The sequence below is a fragment of the Tenrec ecaudatus genome, chromosome 2, assembly GCF_050624435.1.
Source record: "Tenrec ecaudatus isolate mTenEca1 chromosome 2, mTenEca1.hap1, whole genome shotgun sequence".
Classification (NCBI taxonomy): domain Eukaryota; kingdom Metazoa; phylum Chordata; class Mammalia; order Afrosoricida; family Tenrecidae; genus Tenrec; species Tenrec ecaudatus.
The window spans coordinates 194,990,459-195,007,892 of record NC_134531.1 but is presented as its reverse complement, the minus strand read 5'-3'; the positions used below and the strand labels follow the sequence as shown (position 1 = coordinate 195,007,892).

Genomic DNA, 17,434 nt, shown 5'->3' with positions numbered 1-17,434 from the left:
CTTGATAAAGGCATGTGGATAGCTTGATACAACACAGACGAACCTTGAAAACAACATGCTGAATAAAAACAATCAGATAAAAGGACACAGATTATAGGATTCTGTTTTATATGAACTATCTAGAGTAGGCAAATATCTGGGAAAAGGTTTATTCGTGGTTAGCTGGGGCTGGAGGAAGTGTAAACGGGGAATTCTTGCCTGGTGGGTGCTGGCAGGTTTGATGAACAGCTTTGGGAGGTAAGAGTATGATGTTTGCATCCCATGGAGAATGCAATGGGTATCATTGAGTTCTACACATGGAAATAGCTGAGCTGCGTATTTTGTAGCTGTATATACATGGCATAAGGAACCCAGGTGGCATTGTGGGTTCCTCATTGGGCTGCTAACTGCAAGATCAGCAGTTTGAGTCCACCAACTGCTCCTCAGGAGAGAGATGAGGCTTTCTATTCCCCTAAAGAGTTACAGTCTGAGAGGCCCGCAGGGGAGTTCTACCTGCCCTATACGTTACGAGTCAGTATTAAGTTGATGGCAGTGAGTTCAGACGTGGCATATTTTTACCACAATAAAAAAATTTTTTTAAAGAGGACACAAATATCACAAAATATACAACACTGAGGGAGTCTCTGCTGCACTTTGTATTGGAGTAAGTCAAGAAGTATGGCTACACACTCATGGAAACCTTTATTAAACAAAAATACCCAAACACGAAGCTATTGTCTGTTGACATATCTGTTATCTATGACTATACACTCACCAAGATAGATAGCATCGCTACCTTTTTAATCCTTCCTAACATGATTGTGTACTCTTTCCTTGGTGCAGTTTTCCTGGTCTATTTGTCACCACTACAGTTTCCAATTCTCTTAAGACTTTGTCATAAAAGGCCCCTATGGCTGTGGCAGATCCTTCAAGAAAACCTATCAAGACTACCCCTCTGAAATGATGATGGCAGCATATGCACAGATGCGCTTGATACAATTGATGTATGGATTGTTATAAGAACCATAAGTGCCCCCAATAACATTCTTTATTAAAATAAAAAAGACTACCCCTTTGGAATCTCTAAAAACAATCACCATAACCTTCCAAGTTAACTTTTTGACCTTGAATTCAACTCGTCAAGAACATTTCCTCGGAAGCCACAGTTTTTGATTGGACCCTTTTGGGAAGCAATCCAAAGGACACTCCTTATTACTGACAGAACCTGACTGCAGCCAACCCCGCCTGCAGAGCTGTGTGGGAAAGCCATCTTGTTTGGAGTAAAACTGTAAGGATATGAAATGCGACCCTAGTAGCCTACGTTTTGACTTATCCTCCTATTGGTGCACATTTGTAAAAGCTTCTCAAAACAGAATTTCAACAAACTTCCATTTCTTTGCACACTGAGTGAGGTACTCTTAAATACTTTCTGATAAGAGCATGAATCTTATATATGGGCCAAAGATGAATGCACAGAGATGTTCACTGTGGTGCTTTTGATAAAAACAAAACACTTGAGACAGCTTAAAGAGTGGTTAAATACTTATTAAGAAAATTCATATTATAAGTATGTGATTGGATTTTGGGCAATGGTTACCTATTATTTATACGTCTTTAAAGACATGAGAAAACACTTGTTATAAAGTAGCAAAAGGAAGATAGAAAATTGTATCCTTGATGTAAGCTCCAGAATGTTAAGGAGGATTTGCATAGGAAAAGGACTTGAACAAGAGATTAACGTTTCTAGTAACATTCTTCAGGGTGATGAAGTAGTTTAATAATAGTGTCTGCTCGGTACAATTTTATAATTTCCAATGCTATTTTAAGAAGAAACTTAAAGCATGTCTCCTAGAATGTTTACACCAAATAACTACTTACAGAACAAACAGGAACGTTGGGGTTTGTTATGAACTGAATGTACCCCTTGTCTCAAAAACATATTGTGCCCAGGGATGCGATCCTCAATGGGACGAGAATTTTCCCTTTCATGCTAATTAGGGTCTACCAGACTAGAATGGGTCCTAAATCTAATCACTTTTGAATTATTAGAGGGAATAGATGCAGAGATACACACAAGGCAAAGATACTTGGTAGATGCATCTCTAATCCCAAGGATCACTGGCAGCAAGTGAAAGCTAAAATAAACAAAGAAGATCCTTCCCCTAGATCCCTGCTCTGCATTGGGTCTTCCTTTATCCTGAACTTTGAGAAAATAAATCTCTGCTCTTTAAAGCCACCCATGTGTGGTATTTTGGATCTTCACACCAGCAAACCAAGACAGGGTTCTGTTTCTCCTTTTTGCTTCAGTAGGGACATTTTTTTAGACATACATCATATCCTCGGAGCACAGCCAGGTGGAAGGAGAGGAGCTGGAGTGGGATCACGCTCAGGATGCCCTGGAGGCAGTCCACGGTGTGGGGCAGCTCGATGGTTTTATATGCAAACTTGGAGCTCTCAGTGTCATCCTTGGAGCACAGGATAATCGGGCGACCCTGAAGCAGAGAAAAATGGTCACAAAATAAGCCCGTCTTTGAAAGAAGCAGTCTTCACACGTCGTGATTGAAATAGTTAAGGTTTATTGTGCCAACCTGGCTGATAAACACATGTGGGTTTAATTGAAGAGTGGAGAGATAAATGGCTTGGCTAGCTTCTCCTTTCTAGTTCTCAGGTCTCTTGCTTTCTGATGGTCAGACCAGGGTGCAGCTGCCTTAGCCAGTTCCCTGCTTCAGCTTGCAAGGCTCACTTCTTGCAAGACATCCCTGAGGAGAAGCCGCATGGACCTACCCCGATGCAGCCCTGGGTGCTGGAGCAGCCGTGTGGAGACCCCTGCCAACACTGAGATGCTTATACGCTCACTGATTCAGCTTTCCTCCTGCAGTCGGCAGCATTGTGCGTGTTTTGTGAGATGGAGGAGGACTTTGTGGATTAGTGTCAGACATATGGGTTAATGTTGGGACTTGTGGGCTTGGGCAGCACTGGGTTGGGATGTTTTCTTGATGTGCACTTACCTTTTATATAAAACTCTCCTTTATATATGAGTTTCTGTGGATTTCTTCCTCTAATGTACCTAGACTAACACAGTGATGTATCTGAAAGCAATGTTGTTGCAAACAACATTCTCCTGTTTTGCTGGAGGCACAGGTGAGGTGCGGGGTATGATTCTGGTAAAGGACAGTGTCAGCATACCCATCTCTTGCTGATTTTTGGTGAGCGTGTCTCCCTTCTGTGGTATGGTGATTGCCATCTGGCTGCATTCACCCATTGCCACTTTATTGAGCAGCTACAATATGCCTTGCCAAGGGCCACCACGCAGACTCTCTCCTCACTCTAATGGGGCCCCTAGATTTAATGGTAGAAACTGAAAACACCAACCAGTAAATCAATAAGATTTGGAGGTCTGGGAAGTCCTCTCTAAAGGGGGGGGGGCATTTGAAATAAGACCTGAGCAGCCACCTCTCTGAAGATCTGGGAAAGAACAGTCCATCAGGTGCAAAGACCATGAGGCAGGAATGAACTTGGGGCGCGTGGGAAGCAGAGAGAAAGCTGAATGGCCAGGGCTGAATGGCCAGTGGGGCAGGTGGAAAGGGTAACGTGGAGTTTGGGGGGTCACTGTGGAGTACAGTTCTACTCTGCACTGAGGTACCATGAGCCAGAGGTGACTCAACGGCAACCGCTTTTGTTTTATTGGGTTTTTCAGTAGAAGATGAAAGGAAGTCGCTTGAGGCTTCTAAATAGGGAGGTGACATGACTGTGTGTGTATGCTGCTATATAGAAAGACATAGAACAAAACATCGGCTGATTCCATACTTTTTACATATTCACTTTAGTCACATTGGTGATGGTCATCGTGCTGTGGAACCACACCACTGTCTGTTTCCAAATGATCACAGCAGCATTAACAGAAGCTCAGGGCAGCGTCTTCTCTTTCCCCCTCCCTCCTGGCCCAGGTCAACACTAAATGTAGATATATCCACTTCAGGGGTCCTGTCTCAGGTATGGTTCATCCATGTTGTGGCATGCATCAGGAGTTCATTTCTCTTTACAGCTGAGTAATATTCCACCATAGGACTAAGCCACATTTTGTTTATCTGGGACTCTTGGGTTCTTTCGACTTTTGGGATATCGTGAATGATACTGAAGTGTACATTGGTGTGGGCGGTTCTCTTTGAGTTCCTACGATTGCGCTTTCTGACGTCTCTCTGGTCACCATGGTGAGGCAGGTGCTAGGGGGAGCTGAGGGATTGCAGGTGCTAGGGGGAGCTGAGGGATTGCAGGTGCTAGGGGGAGCTGAGAGATTGCAGGTGCTAGGGGGAGCTGAGGGATTGCAGGTGCTAGGGGGAGCTGAGGGATTGCAGGTGCTAGGGGGAGCTGAGGGATTGCAGGTGCTAGGGGGATCTGAGGGATTGCAGGTGCTAGGGGGAGCTGAGGGATTGCAGGTGATAGGGGGAGCTGAGGGATTGCAGGTGCTAGGGGGAGCTGAGGGATTGCAGGTGCTAGGGGGAGCTGAGGGATTGCAGGTGATAGGGGGATCTGAGGGATTGCAGGTGCTAGGGGGAGCTGAGGGATTGCAGGTGCTAGGGGGAGCTGAGGGATTGCAGGTGCTAGGGGGAGCTGAGGGATTGTAGGTGATAGGGGGATCTGAGGGATTGCAGGTGCTAGGGGGAGCTGAGGGATTGCAGGTGCTAGGGGGAGCTGAGGGATTACCTCCTCTCTGTAATGCTACCAAATCCCTAGGGAACCCAATCAGCTCATGTGCGCTGCTGACCACAGAGTTGGTGGGTTCATGTTTCTCCAGATGGTCCTCAGAAGAAACACCTGCCACTTGCTTTTGAAAAACCAGCCCTTGCAAACCCTAGCGAGCACAGTTATACTTTGACACACACAGGGGTCACCACGATTGGAGTAGAATCGGTGGCCATTGGTTTACTGGAAATGTCATAGGGCCTCCCAGGGTGGCTTTGTGGGGGCTCTACCTCCTACCTCAGGAGACCCTGGAGAAAATCCTGCCCTTAGGGCTCTTCAGGTTTCTTGCAGGGTGGCTCAGGGCACTGGGCTCTTTGAGGAGCTGTGGCAGGTGTGGCTGTGGGCTGGCCAGGCCTCTTTCAGATGTTTGCCCTACTCTTCAGGGGGCCTAGGAGGGCGCATGGGAAGGGCTGGCAGACACTGGGTACAGTGTGCAAGTGTGGAAAAGAGAGGTGGCCTCCCTCAGCTGAGAGCACTCACCTGGCGGGCTGTGACTTGCTGCAGGGCGTTTTGGCACTTGGCAAAGCAAGGGTCTTTCATGATGACCATGATGACCGGCATCTGCTTGTCAATCAGCGCCAGGGGCCCATGCTTCAGCTCCCCGGCCAGGATACCTTCGGAATGCATGTAGGTGATTTCTTTAATTTTCTGGAAAACAAGAGGTAGAGGCAGGGTCACACTGGGTGGATGAGGGGCTGGGGAAGAGCCACTGCAGCGGAAGATCACTCTGGAAGGCAGGGAGCTTTGGGCTGGCTGCATGGCATGTGGTGGAATAAGGGCACCTGGCAAGGTCAGGGTAGGGAAGAGCATGGTCACTGCCCAGGGCACACAACGGCCAGCATGCAGACTGTGTCCAAACCCAGCACCTTATCAGAGAGAACGAGCCAGTATTGATGTAGCGCCCCTACTTCCCTCTCTGCAGCCAGCCACACAACCTGTCCCTGGTGATGTGATGATGACCAAGTGGTGTTCTATCCAGGTAATTCCACCACCTGATTAATCATTCTCTTGATTGTAGACAGTAGCTCTGCACAGCATCACGCCAAGCAGTTATCCCACCCATGAAGCTGCTGTTTGGATGCGTTCCGATAGCTCCGCTTATATGCCGTTGCCCTGGACCCCACAGCCTTTCACTGAGAGCGTGCTGAAGAAGCCAGCTCTCATTTTCCTGGAGGGATCCCCTGAAGCTATGCACCAAGGAGAGGCAGTTGGAGCATTGCTCCTCTGTGGATGCTGCAGGCAGGCAGTGGGGTTCAGATCAAAGAGGCCCCACACGGGTCACTGATTCGTGCCCAAAGCTCTGCAAATACTTGGCAAAGCTGAATTTGCATGATTTACGTCATCCCCTCACCAACAGGGTTGTCAGAGGAAGGGCAGCGTACACAGGACACCAGCCCCTTGCTGCCTCTGGGGGGACTCAGAAGCTCAGTGAGGCTCAGGTAACTCAGGGTTGTGGCCCAGTCACACGCAATCCTCTCTGAATGCGTCTTTGGAAGAGCACACAGCTCGTGGTGGACTGGGGTGGCAGGGAAGGTGTGGCTGTGTTGGCTGATAAAGAGCTGCCTCATCTATACCCAGTTTCTTATCATTGTCAGATTACCCAATAAACAAGGTAAGCAGGGGCTTACTAGTGCTGATTTGCTAACCTGGAGGGGACAATTTCACACCTTTTCACCACATCAAAGCTTCTGCTTCTAAGCAGGGTTGGCATCTGCCCCTCTCTCAATCTCACACCTTCCTAGAGAATCAAAGCCTTTTTTTTCAAATGTATAATCCCCGCAGTCATGGATTGTCCAATCAATTTATTGTCCCTGATTCAGATCCATCAGCAGCAAGCTGATGGGAGCACTAGGCTCTAGATCTCTGAGGCACTGTTGGCCCCCTCAGTGGCCCCTGAGCCAAGGGCCAGTCAATGATCCATCGGCTTTCTCTTACCTTGGGTGAATCTGTATTGCTCCCACAAACCAAAAAAACAACGCAACACAACCAAACCATTGCCAATGAGTGGATGCTGACTCTCGCCAGCCTTGTGGGACAGCAAGTCTGTGGTGTTTACAAAACAGACCTGCTCCTCCTGGGAGGGCCAGGGGGTTCACACTCTCAGTGTCGGGCTCTCAAGCTCTGCTGAGAAGTGTGAGAGCAACGGCCAAGTTTCCAGAGGCTCCACCTCAAAATTCTGGTCTGCCCAAACCCTCCCACCCAGGCTGCTAGAACGACTGAGGCCCCAGGAACCTGAGTTCAGATATCAATATCAGCTCTATCACTTTCTCTCTGTTATCGTGAATAAATTACCTTTCTGAGCTGTCGTGCCCGCCTGGCTATCATGTGAAGCATAATGACTGGCCTTTAAGAAAATGGTCATGAGATGTGAAGGACTTATCCCTATCCCAGATGGAGCCTGGCACACGTCTGATGGAGACCTCTAGGGACTCCCCCAAGGGTGCCCTTGAAGACTGGCAGCTTCCTGTGGACAAACGCCTACCCCTCCACCTCGGGGCCTCAGGAATGGAATCGCATGGCTGAAGCGGGCACTCGAAGCAGGCTCACCGACGGCTCTAGGCTTTGTGGGTCTTCCTCTCCAACTTCAATACCTGATCCTACTTTCCGCATGGTTAGGGCATTGAGCACAAGGGCACTTACCAGGGCCCCTTCCAGGCACGTTGCATAGTTGTAGCCACGTCCCATCACCAGGAGGGACCGCTGCTTGTAGAGCTCCAGGGCCAGGTCGTGGATCTTCTCATCCAGCGACAGCACCTCTTTGATCAGCTCTAAACAATGAACACAGGAGAGGGGAAGAGCCAGCCATTCCAATGAAAACAGATACAAGGCAAACTTGCAATGCACGAAACAATGTTTACTTAGGTAGTCAACTTTGCTTACTCGCATTAGTTTAAAAGGGTTAACTTAGATCATAGGGGCGTGGCTTGGGTTGCTGCAGGGAAGCTGTTAGGAGAGTAAGTCAGTTGTGTTCACACTTTCAGGTAGGCAGGGGAGTATTATTTTTAGATCCACTTGACAGGCAAGGCACCGGGCGTTCAGAGAAGTTCCTTAAATCACTAGCCGGCAAGCCACAGAGGTGACCTTCGAGAGGGCTGTGTGTCCATCACAGGACTCAGTCACTAGCAGTTAGACCAGTGGATCTCAAACATTAAGGTCTCCTTCATACCCCTAAAAATGACTGACCACCCCTAAGAGCCTTTGCCTGTGTGCGCTATCCCTGTCAATATTTACTATATTTGAAATCACTACTGAGAAATTATGAAAATGGGAAATGGCATAAACACATCACCTTTCCATATTTCCCACAAGGAAAGTCAGAATGGCATCAGCTTGCAAATCTCTCGGACGTCTAACTTAATCAAAGATTCGTATTTGCATATCCCCTTCTACAGTCAAGCTGTTGTGATATGTTCATTTGATTGAAGCATATGAAGAAAACCTGGTTGCGTGTAGATTTGTGGTGGACCAGGGCTGCGTGTTTAAATAACCCTGTCAAGAAATTGTGGCTGTTCTTCTTTAGACAGGTGGGACCTACTAACAGGGTCCTTGTGGTATCTGAACTCCCATCTGGACTTTTCCAGCTTCGTTACCTTCCAGTTTATTGTTGGTGAGTTGTTGGGCACTTCAAACAGATCCTTCACGTCATTGGCCCTTTAGAAAATCCTCGTTCCCGTCTTCCAAGCGTCAAATGCATTCCGTCATGACACATCTTTTCAAGATGCCATCGGGATGCTCACGTTCATGACAGCAAAGAGATTTTTTCAAAATGTTCCCTTGCAAGCTCTGTCCTCACGGGCCACAATGTTGGTGGCTGCTTGTCTTGCAGGCGCAGGCGCGCCCCGTTCAATGTTGGGGAAATGTCTGTGCCAGACACCAAATGCGACTCAAGCGATCGCCAGCAAGTTTCGTCCTCGAAAGAGCCTTGAACTTCAGGGTGCAACTACACGCGCTAGAGGGCACCCTTCCCACTTGGCCATGGAGACTATTAACAAGTATTGCCATTTAACAAGATAAGCAATATTCACTACGTCACCAAGGCCAGCCTTAAGCTGCGTGGTGTGGTGGTGAGAAATGTAACTGCTAAAGCATCCTGGCACCAGTGCCTGTTTTGTGAGAAGGTGGTCGCTTTGCCATCATTTTACAAATAACACCATGAAAGAGGCACCAAAACAAAGCATTTCTTCACATATTACTATGAAAATAATTTTGACTGGAAGGGTCTTGTAGATCCGGGATCTGTCAAGCACATCTTGTAAAGTACTGACCTACTGAGTGACTTAGATATCAGAACAAAGTCCCCCCTTCCTTTGCTCAGAGTGATTACCTCTGGGCTGTGGTGGTGCTGTGGTGGAATGACTAAGAGCTTGGCTGCTAACTGAAAGGTTGGAGGTTCAAACGCACCCAGTGGCTCTGTGGGCGAAAAGGCCTGCTGACGTGCTCCCAGAAAGATGGCAGGTGCTGGGTGCTGTGGACTCTGTTCCATCTTGTAGTGACCCCTGGGACAACTGGACAAAACACCTCCTGGTCTGTCCATTCTCGTGGCTATTGTTCTCTTTGAGCCCACTGTTGCAGCCACTGTGTCGATGTATCTAGCTCACTGAGGGTTTTCTTCTTTTTCAGTGACCCTCTACTTTACCAAGCAGGATGTCTTCTCCTGGGACTGGTCTCTCCTGACAACATATTCCAAGTACATGGAGCAAAGTCACATCGCCCTGCTTCTAAGGAGCACTCAGTTCTACTCTTACACATTGGGTCCCTATGAGTGGAGAATCGATTGTCGGCACCTAACAACAACAATAATGTTACTTGGCTTGAATTAATGCTATCTGTGCTTAATATATTTCAAACACCGTTTCTTTGCCAGAGTCAGACCCCTTAGACCAGCGGTTCTCAACCTGTGGGTCGTGACCCCTTTGGGGGTCGAATGACCCTTTCACAGGTGTCACCCAATTCATAACAGTAACAAAATTACAGATATGAAACAGCCACAAAAATAATTTATATTTGGGGGGGGCATCACAACATGAGGAACTATTAAAGGGTGGCAGCATTAGGAAGGTTGAGAACCACCACCTTAGACTTATCTTGAGCTTCTTCAGAGTTCCTGGGCTTTCCTTGCTGCCTTCTCTGGCTTTACCCCTAGTTTTAGGGAGGAAGAGTGCCTAGCCCATCTCTGTGCAGGTCTGTCTCATGTCACACTGTCAAGGCTGTTTGCAGAAGACCCAAGACGCCGCTCTGCTTCCCTGGAGTGCAAGTGACTGCGGCCTCTCTTGGGTCCCAGGACAGTGCCCAGACCCCTGGTGTTCAATCCCTGTGTGCTGAGGGAGCGGAAGGATGGATGAACGAACGGACGGATGAGGAGCTGAATGAGGAGGACATGGTCTCTGCTTCCAAGGAGTTCCTGAGTTAGTGGACAGATATTGTATCTCATCAACTACAGCACACGGGAAAGTGCGGCAGAAGAGGAAAGGTTGTTGGGACTGAAGAGGAGCAGTCTGAGGCAGGAGAGGATCCTGAGTCATTTACTCCCTCGCGCTATTTACTGAACACCTACTGTATGCCTTCCCCATGCTGGACACCAAAAACCCAGCAGTGATGCCAATAGATGGAGACAAACGCTCACAGAATTGGTGTTAAGATTGGAGAGAGAAGACAGTTTTCAGGCGAACCAAAAATGTAGATCATGGTATGTGCTATAAAGAAAAATGAGGTGGAGTGCAGAGTGGAGACCCAAAGCCCATCTGTAGACAATCGGACATGCCCTTACAGAAGGGTCACAAGGAAGAGATGAGCCAGTCAGGGGTGCAGTATTAGCACCAATGAAACATACAACTTTTCTCTAGTTCTTTTATGCTTCCCTGCCGCCCTTCCCCAAACCCCCATCATGATCCCAATTCTACCTTACAAATCTGGCTAGACCAGAATATGTACACGGGTATAGATAAGAGCTGGAAACACAGGGAATCCAGGACAGATAAACCCCTTAGTACCAACAATGAGAGTAGCGATACCGGGAGGATAAAGGGAAGGTGGAGGCAGATAGGGGAAACCGATCACCATGATCTATATATAACCCCCTCCCTGGGGATAGACAACAGAAAAGTGGGTGAAGGGAGACATTGGTCAGTGTAAGACATGAAAAACTAATAACAATTTATAAATTATCAGGGGTTGGTGAGTGGGGGGGGCGGTAAAAAATGAGGAGCTGATACCAAGGGCTCAAGAAGAAAATGTTTTGAAAAGGATAATGGTAACAAATGTACAAATGTGCTTGACACAATGTATGTATGTATGTATTTTATGATAAGAGCTGTGTGAGCCCCCAATAAAATGATTTTTTTAAAAGATTATAGCCAGGAAAACTCAAATAATAAAGAAGAACTGAGAAAAAAATTGAACAGGCCAAGATGCTTTGGTGGTGTATAAGAAAAGTGATGAGCTGCTAACAGTAAGGTTGGCAGTTCAAACCCAGAAACCTCTCTAAGGGAGAAAGAAGAGGCTATTTTCTCCGGGAAATTTTGCAGCCTTGAAAACTCTCTATAGTATTACCGTGGGTTGGAATCGACTCAATGGCAGTAGGTGCCACTGCAAAGATCACTGGGCTGGGGCTTGTCTGAGTTACCATGGCCAGGGAGGAGTGCCCAGAGGTGGCACCTAAGCTGAAACCTTGAAGAAGAAGTCAGTGTGTGCAGGGCTTTAAGAGCAGGGCTTCAGCAGCGGAAAAAGCTTCAAATGGTTGAACCCAGTAGCCCAGTGACATAACCCAAGAATGGTGAGAGGTGGGTGATGAGGAAGGAGGAAAGCAGGGCTGGTGAGAAGTGTGGATGTTAGTCTTGGCCCGGAGGGGACTGCTGGGATGATCTAGTGGTGGGTTGGAAGCAAGAATGGGGAGGCTTCATCTCATGTGCTCTGGACATGTTACCAGGAGCGACCAGTCCCTGGAGAAGGACCTCATGCTTGGTAAAGTCGAGTGGGCAGTGAGAAAGAGGAAGATCCTTGACCAGATGGATTGATACAGTGGCTGCAACATGTGCTGGAACATGAGGCCAATTCTGAGATTAGGACAGGGCCTAGCAGTGCTTCGTTCTGTCGTCTGTAAGGTCGCTATGAGATGGAACAGACTCGATAGCGCCTAACATCAAAAGCAACAAGAAAAAGTTTGAGGAGCCCTGGAGTGGTGTGAATGATTGATACACTCAGCTGCGGACCAAAAGGTTGGAGATATGAATTTACCTAAAATACCTCAGAAGAAAGGTTTGGTGGTCTACATCTGAAAAATCAAGTATTAAGAACCTTATAGATTTAACATATTAAGAAGGGTTGTGCAATCATTGCCACAATCCATTTTAGAACATTTTCTTCTGTCTTGTACTTATTATTATTAGCTCCACATCCCCCACCTCCCCTGCCCTAACTCTCAGGAACGATTAGTCCAGTGATTGTCTCTAGGGATCTAGAGATTGACCAATCCCAGATTTCATATAAAGAAAAATGTACAAAAGCAATAACAAAACCAAAATTAAACCATCAAAGACCTCAATATAAAAGCACAAAATAATAAAACTGGAAAAATTTTATTTCATCCATCGAATTGTATGGCATGTGAATCAATAAGACCTAATTTTAAAAAAACACAATTGTTTTATATATGTCTATAAGGGGATAACCACTCCCCCTGCCAAAAAAAGGGGGGGAGGAAAGGTCCACTAGGTGGAGCTCTCGTCACAGTACAGGTTTTCCTGCCAGATGAGCATCTAGCAACACCATGTCTGAATTAGTGCACCCAGTGGGGTTGCCTGGGAAGGTTCTCTTTGGTTAGTCAATTGTTTTGTGAAAGCAGTTTCGCTTGAACCTTGTTTTCTGTGATGGCCGATTTAAAAGAACAGCATGAGGCTGTGAAATTTTGTTTCCTGTTTGGGAAAAATGCGGCAGAAGCTGTAGTGACATTGAACACAGCTTACAAGGGCAGTGTCATGGGAAAACGAGTGACTTTCTCCTTTCAAAAAGGGTGAAATGTCGATTGATGACAACTCTCATTGTAGACATCCATCGACTTCCCGAATAGAAAATGTCAACTTGTAGTGTATTTGGAGTTGGTTCCACCAGGTCAGACTGTTAATCAAGCTTTCTATTTAGAAGTCCTGAAAAGACAGTGTATGGCAAAAAAGGCCTAATTTGTGGCAGACAGGGGACTGATTTTGCCACCACGACAATGCACCTGCTCACGCAGCCATCTCGGTGTGCCAGTTTAGGGCAAAAACCAGCCTGCCTCTTTTGCCCCATGACCTTACTCGCCTGGCCTTGCTCTATGCGACTTCTTTTTGTTTCTGTGAATGCAGAGGGGCATGAAATGACAGTAATTTGATGATTAAAAAACAGGTGAAGAAAAAAACAAGGGAGATGAGTCAGCAATCCAAACAGATGAGCTTGAAAATGCTTCCAAGAATGGAATCGCAGATCTGACAACTTCATTAAGTGTAATGGAGAGAACTCTGCAGGTGATAAGGTTGTTTTGTTAAAAAAAAAAATTTAAATAGATAGCTTTGAAAAAAAAAACTCCATTTTTTTGGTGTGTGGTACTTTCTCATACAATATTGCAGCCATTGTTCTGGCATCTGAAAAAAAATGCATAGCTATGCTTCTAATTAATAAAGAGCACTTGTATACCCAGGAAAAAAACCCAACAATACCAACCAACCAACCAACACACCCTCAGGAGTAGAGCTGTGCTCTGAAGCACAGAGAGGCCCCAGGAGTCTGAGTCAACTTCATAGTAAATGGATTTGGCTGGGGATGGGTGGGGGTGAATCTCAAGGAGGAAGGGGTGAATAAACAGCATTGGTTATGGCCTATAGGCAAGAGTCAAGGAAGAGAGAGGCCAAGAACAGTCTACTTGATTTAAAAACAAAGGAAGTTTAGCTCATGGACATACCAGGTAAAGCTCTCAGGCCACGGATGATCTCTTGTCTTCTGCTTTGTAATGAAATTCGGTCTTCCGACATCATTAACCCAAACATCACCAGAGAGATGAACTGACTAGTGTACGCCTGTGGACAAGAGAGTGGTGACACAAGCAGAGGGGGTCGCAAGTGACTACCAGAGAGGAAGACGGATGAAGAAGCCCTCTTGCCACATCCCCGATCTCCAGCCCAGCTGACCCTTCTGCCACACAGGGCTCCTTTTACCTTGGTACTGGCCACGCCGATCTCTGGGCCCGCGTTGATGTGAACGCCGCAGTCGGTCTCCCGGGAGATGGAGCTGCCCACAGTGTTGGTGACCCCCACGGTCAGGGCACCTCGGTTCTTGCAGTAGCGCAGCGCCAGGAGGGTGTCTGCAGTCTCGCCTGCCACACAGAGGCCCTTTCACTGGGGCGTTCGCAGATGCAGCCTAAGCCCGGCCCCTGCTCATTTCCTCCCGACCCAGACACAGCACCCCGTTTGCCCAGACACAGGCAGGGTGTGTTCAGAAAGGAAAGGGCATGATCGACACTGGGCCAGTTGATTCTTAGATGGAAGGATTAATTATTTGTGTGCCAAGCACTTTCTCGTTCACCCCTACTTTCCTCTTGGGAAAGCAATGCCTCACTCAGGGACCTGCAGCTGTGGGGGTGGGGAGCGGGGTGGGTGACAGAGTCAGCATGAACGTTCCATGGAAAACCCCAAACCAAACCTACCGCCACCGAGTTGATTCCTGTTGTTGTCAGATGCCAGCGGCCTTATGCGACCAACTCAGAGACCTTATGCCCAACAGAACAAAACACTGCTGGGTCTTGGCTGCCCACCCAAGGGTTCTTATGCTTGAGCCCATTCCAACTCCTAGTGACCCAATTTAGGGTTTCTGAGACTGATCTTTATAGTAGACAGCTTCATCTTTCTGCCTCAGAGCAGCTGATGGGTCTGAACTGATAACCTTGTGGTTAGAAGCCCAATGCCTAAAACACAATACCACCAGGGTTCCTTTTTGTACGGCTAGAAGCTGCCTTACCCAGAATGTGCTGAGATTTAACATTTTAAAAGTAAGACGGCTTCCATTCTCAAATAGATTTTTTAAAAAGCACTTCTTGCAGCCTCCTAATATGGAGCAAACTATTTTTATAACAAAGTAGCTGCTGTTCAGTTTCTGACTCATGGCAACCCATGTGTGTCAGGGCAGAGCGGGGCTCCATGGGGTTATCAGTGGTTGCTGTTTTGGGGAGTGGATCACCAGGCCTTCCCTTTCCAGGGTGCCTTTGGGCAGACTCGAACTACCAACCTTTTGATGAGCAGCCCAGAGAGTTAACTGTTCATACCACCCATGGATTTACATAAGGATTTAAGTAGGAACTTATCCCTCACACTCACTGCCATTGAGTGAATGCCGGCTGATAGCGACCCCCAAAGGACAGGGTAGACCTGGCCCTGTGGGTTTCCTGAGGCTGTACCTCTTTACGAGAGTAGAAAGTCCCATCTTTCTCCACTGGAGCTGCTGGTGGTTTCAAACTCCTGACCTTGTCGTTAGCAGCCCACCGCTTAACCTCTATGGCATCAGGGCTACTTAAATAGGTTGAAGCATAAGTGAGCACTAAAGAATCCAAACCAAATGAGTGTGCAAATGAGATACAAGCCAAACTAGAAAATCAAAGCACTGGACTCAGCCAGTGAATCATTAAGACTGTTCAGTCCACAGGACTGCTGCTTCTGGCCCTGCCCCTTCTACATCTTTCACAGAGGCAGGCTGCTGCCACTTGTGCCACGTGAGGGGCCAAGTCTGTCCTTTGTCTGTACAGACTCTGTGACCCTGAGGTGTCCTGTGGCCTTCTTTCAGCATGCAGGGCAGGCTGGCCACAGAGGCTTAGTGGGCAGTTCTTATCTTCCTTAGCCCCTCCCTTCCATTTTTCTTTTTCAATCTGACAGATCATTTTTTAAAAATGTACCTGAAGAGACGAGCAAATAGAACCTCGAGTCCCTTCTAGGTAGACACGCAAGAGCTGGCCCTGCCTTAGAGTCACATTCAGTCCACTTGTTTTTTGGTGGCTCCCACCAACTCAGGACATCGGTTAGGCTCTGGCGGGACTGTAAACTCAGATGCAGAGGCAGTAGCTGAAGTTGCACGGCAGCCCTGGGCTCACAGTGGCCGGTCAGTCAATGGATGGGTCTGGTTTACTTTCTCTCCCTCATCAAAATGGGGACAGTGTTAAAAATTAAAAATGGAAGCAGTATTAGAAATGCCCACAGCTTTTAGGATGTAGCTGTTCATTTTTTTTTTAGGTCTGGCAATGATACCATAGCTCTTTTCCCTTTAAGAGCACTTACCAGTTAGAAAGGAACCTTGGTGGTGCAGTGGGCTAACAGCTGAGCGCTAACCGCAAGGCAGCTCTGCGAACCCACCAGTCACCCCGGGGAGAGAGAGTCGGCAGATGGAGTCCATAAAGATATGCAGCCTCTGGAGCAATTCTATTGTCCGAATGGCCGCGATGAGTTAGCATGGGCCCTGTCATAGTGGGGGCTTTGGTATTTAGAGAGGAGTCTCCGCCATACATTTGGCTGCTAATTTAAAGGTCGGAAGTTTGAATCTACTTAGCAGGGGCTTGGAACAAAGACCTGGTGGTCTACTCCTGCAAAGCCAGCCTTGAAAGCCCTGTGCGGCACAGTTCCACTCTGCCACGCATCCAGTTGCCATGGGGTTGGTCTTTGTCTCTGTTTGTTTGGTTTTTTAATGGAAAAAAATTAAATCATCTAGACATGCAGAAGAACTTATGGTTGAATAATTCCATGTCTGGAATTGCCTTCCAAATAGCCGAGTGCTTCCTGGGGGTGCTGGATGCTACAAGATCGGCTAAGAGCGATCACTGCTGAAGCTGGGTCACACGGATGTGGTTGTCAGATGCTGTGGGGTCAGTTCCAGCTCCCGGCAACCCAATGTACAGCAGAGCAAAGCACCACCCAGGCCCAGACCATCCTCACAATTGTTATGTTTCAGCCTATCAATGCAGCCGTGGGTCAATCTATCTTGTGGAGGAGTTCATGATATGATCTATTTTCATAAAGGGTTAGAATCATCCATACTAAAACACTTTCTTGACTTTCAACCTGGCAGAGTTTGAAAGGAGATTTTGTTTGTTTATTTGTTTCCTTCTCCGCTGGATAATATATCTAGGAAACATTTATGAGCACCTTGGTGAGTGGCCCCTGACATCCTGGAGAAGTGCAGGGCAGGGCAAAAGCCTTGGGTGGGAATCCGACTCATCCCAGCTCTTCCCTGTCCGGAAGGCACAGCCTTGGCAGTCACTTGCCCTCCCTGTACAAAGGTGACAGTAACTGCTGGCTGTCAGGGAGACAAGTGTGTGGCACATAGTAGGTGTACAGAGGACTTTGGAGGCTGAGGGTGGAAGGGTGTTACAGAGCAGGGAGAGCCCTGAGATGAGTTAAAGTAAATCTAACAGACTGCCCGTGTCCCTTACCTGACTGGCTGATGAAAAAGCAAACGTCATCCCTGAACACAGGGGTGTTTCTGTCCAGAAAGTCACTAGCAAGTTCAACCATCACCGGGAGCTCTGTCAGTTCCTCCAAAACCTGCCGGGTCTGAAGCCAACAAGAATGGGGACTAGAGTCAGTCACGGACCCTAAGGAGGACAAGGGCAGCTGGGCTTTGGGGGACAGCTTTGTAAAATGTGAGGGAAATGCCACTCCTGGCCATGCTGCAGGACAGCGGGCTCCATGCTGGCTCGTGTGGA

General features: G+C 47.6%; 1 protein-coding gene across 1 annotated transcript in view; it reads right to left on the bottom strand.

Moving 5' to 3' along the window:
• The window catches only part of GFPT2 (glutamine-fructose-6-phosphate transaminase 2), a 50,589-nt gene that overhangs the window by 1,886 nt on the left and 31,269 nt on the right, over window positions 1–17,434 (bottom strand). The window contains exons 13-18 of the mRNA XM_075542094.1: window positions 17,162–17,282; window positions 13,908–14,065; window positions 13,655–13,769; window positions 7,363–7,490; window positions 5,203–5,370; window positions 2,310–2,471 (exon numbers count right to left, since the gene is read on the bottom strand). Coding sequence (XP_075398209.1) covers window positions 2,310–2,471; window positions 5,203–5,370; window positions 7,363–7,490; window positions 13,655–13,769; window positions 13,908–14,065; window positions 17,162–17,282 — 852 coding nt within the window. The remainder of the gene's footprint in view (window positions 1–2,309; window positions 2,472–5,202; window positions 5,371–7,362; window positions 7,491–13,654; window positions 13,770–13,907; window positions 14,066–17,161; window positions 17,283–17,434) is intronic.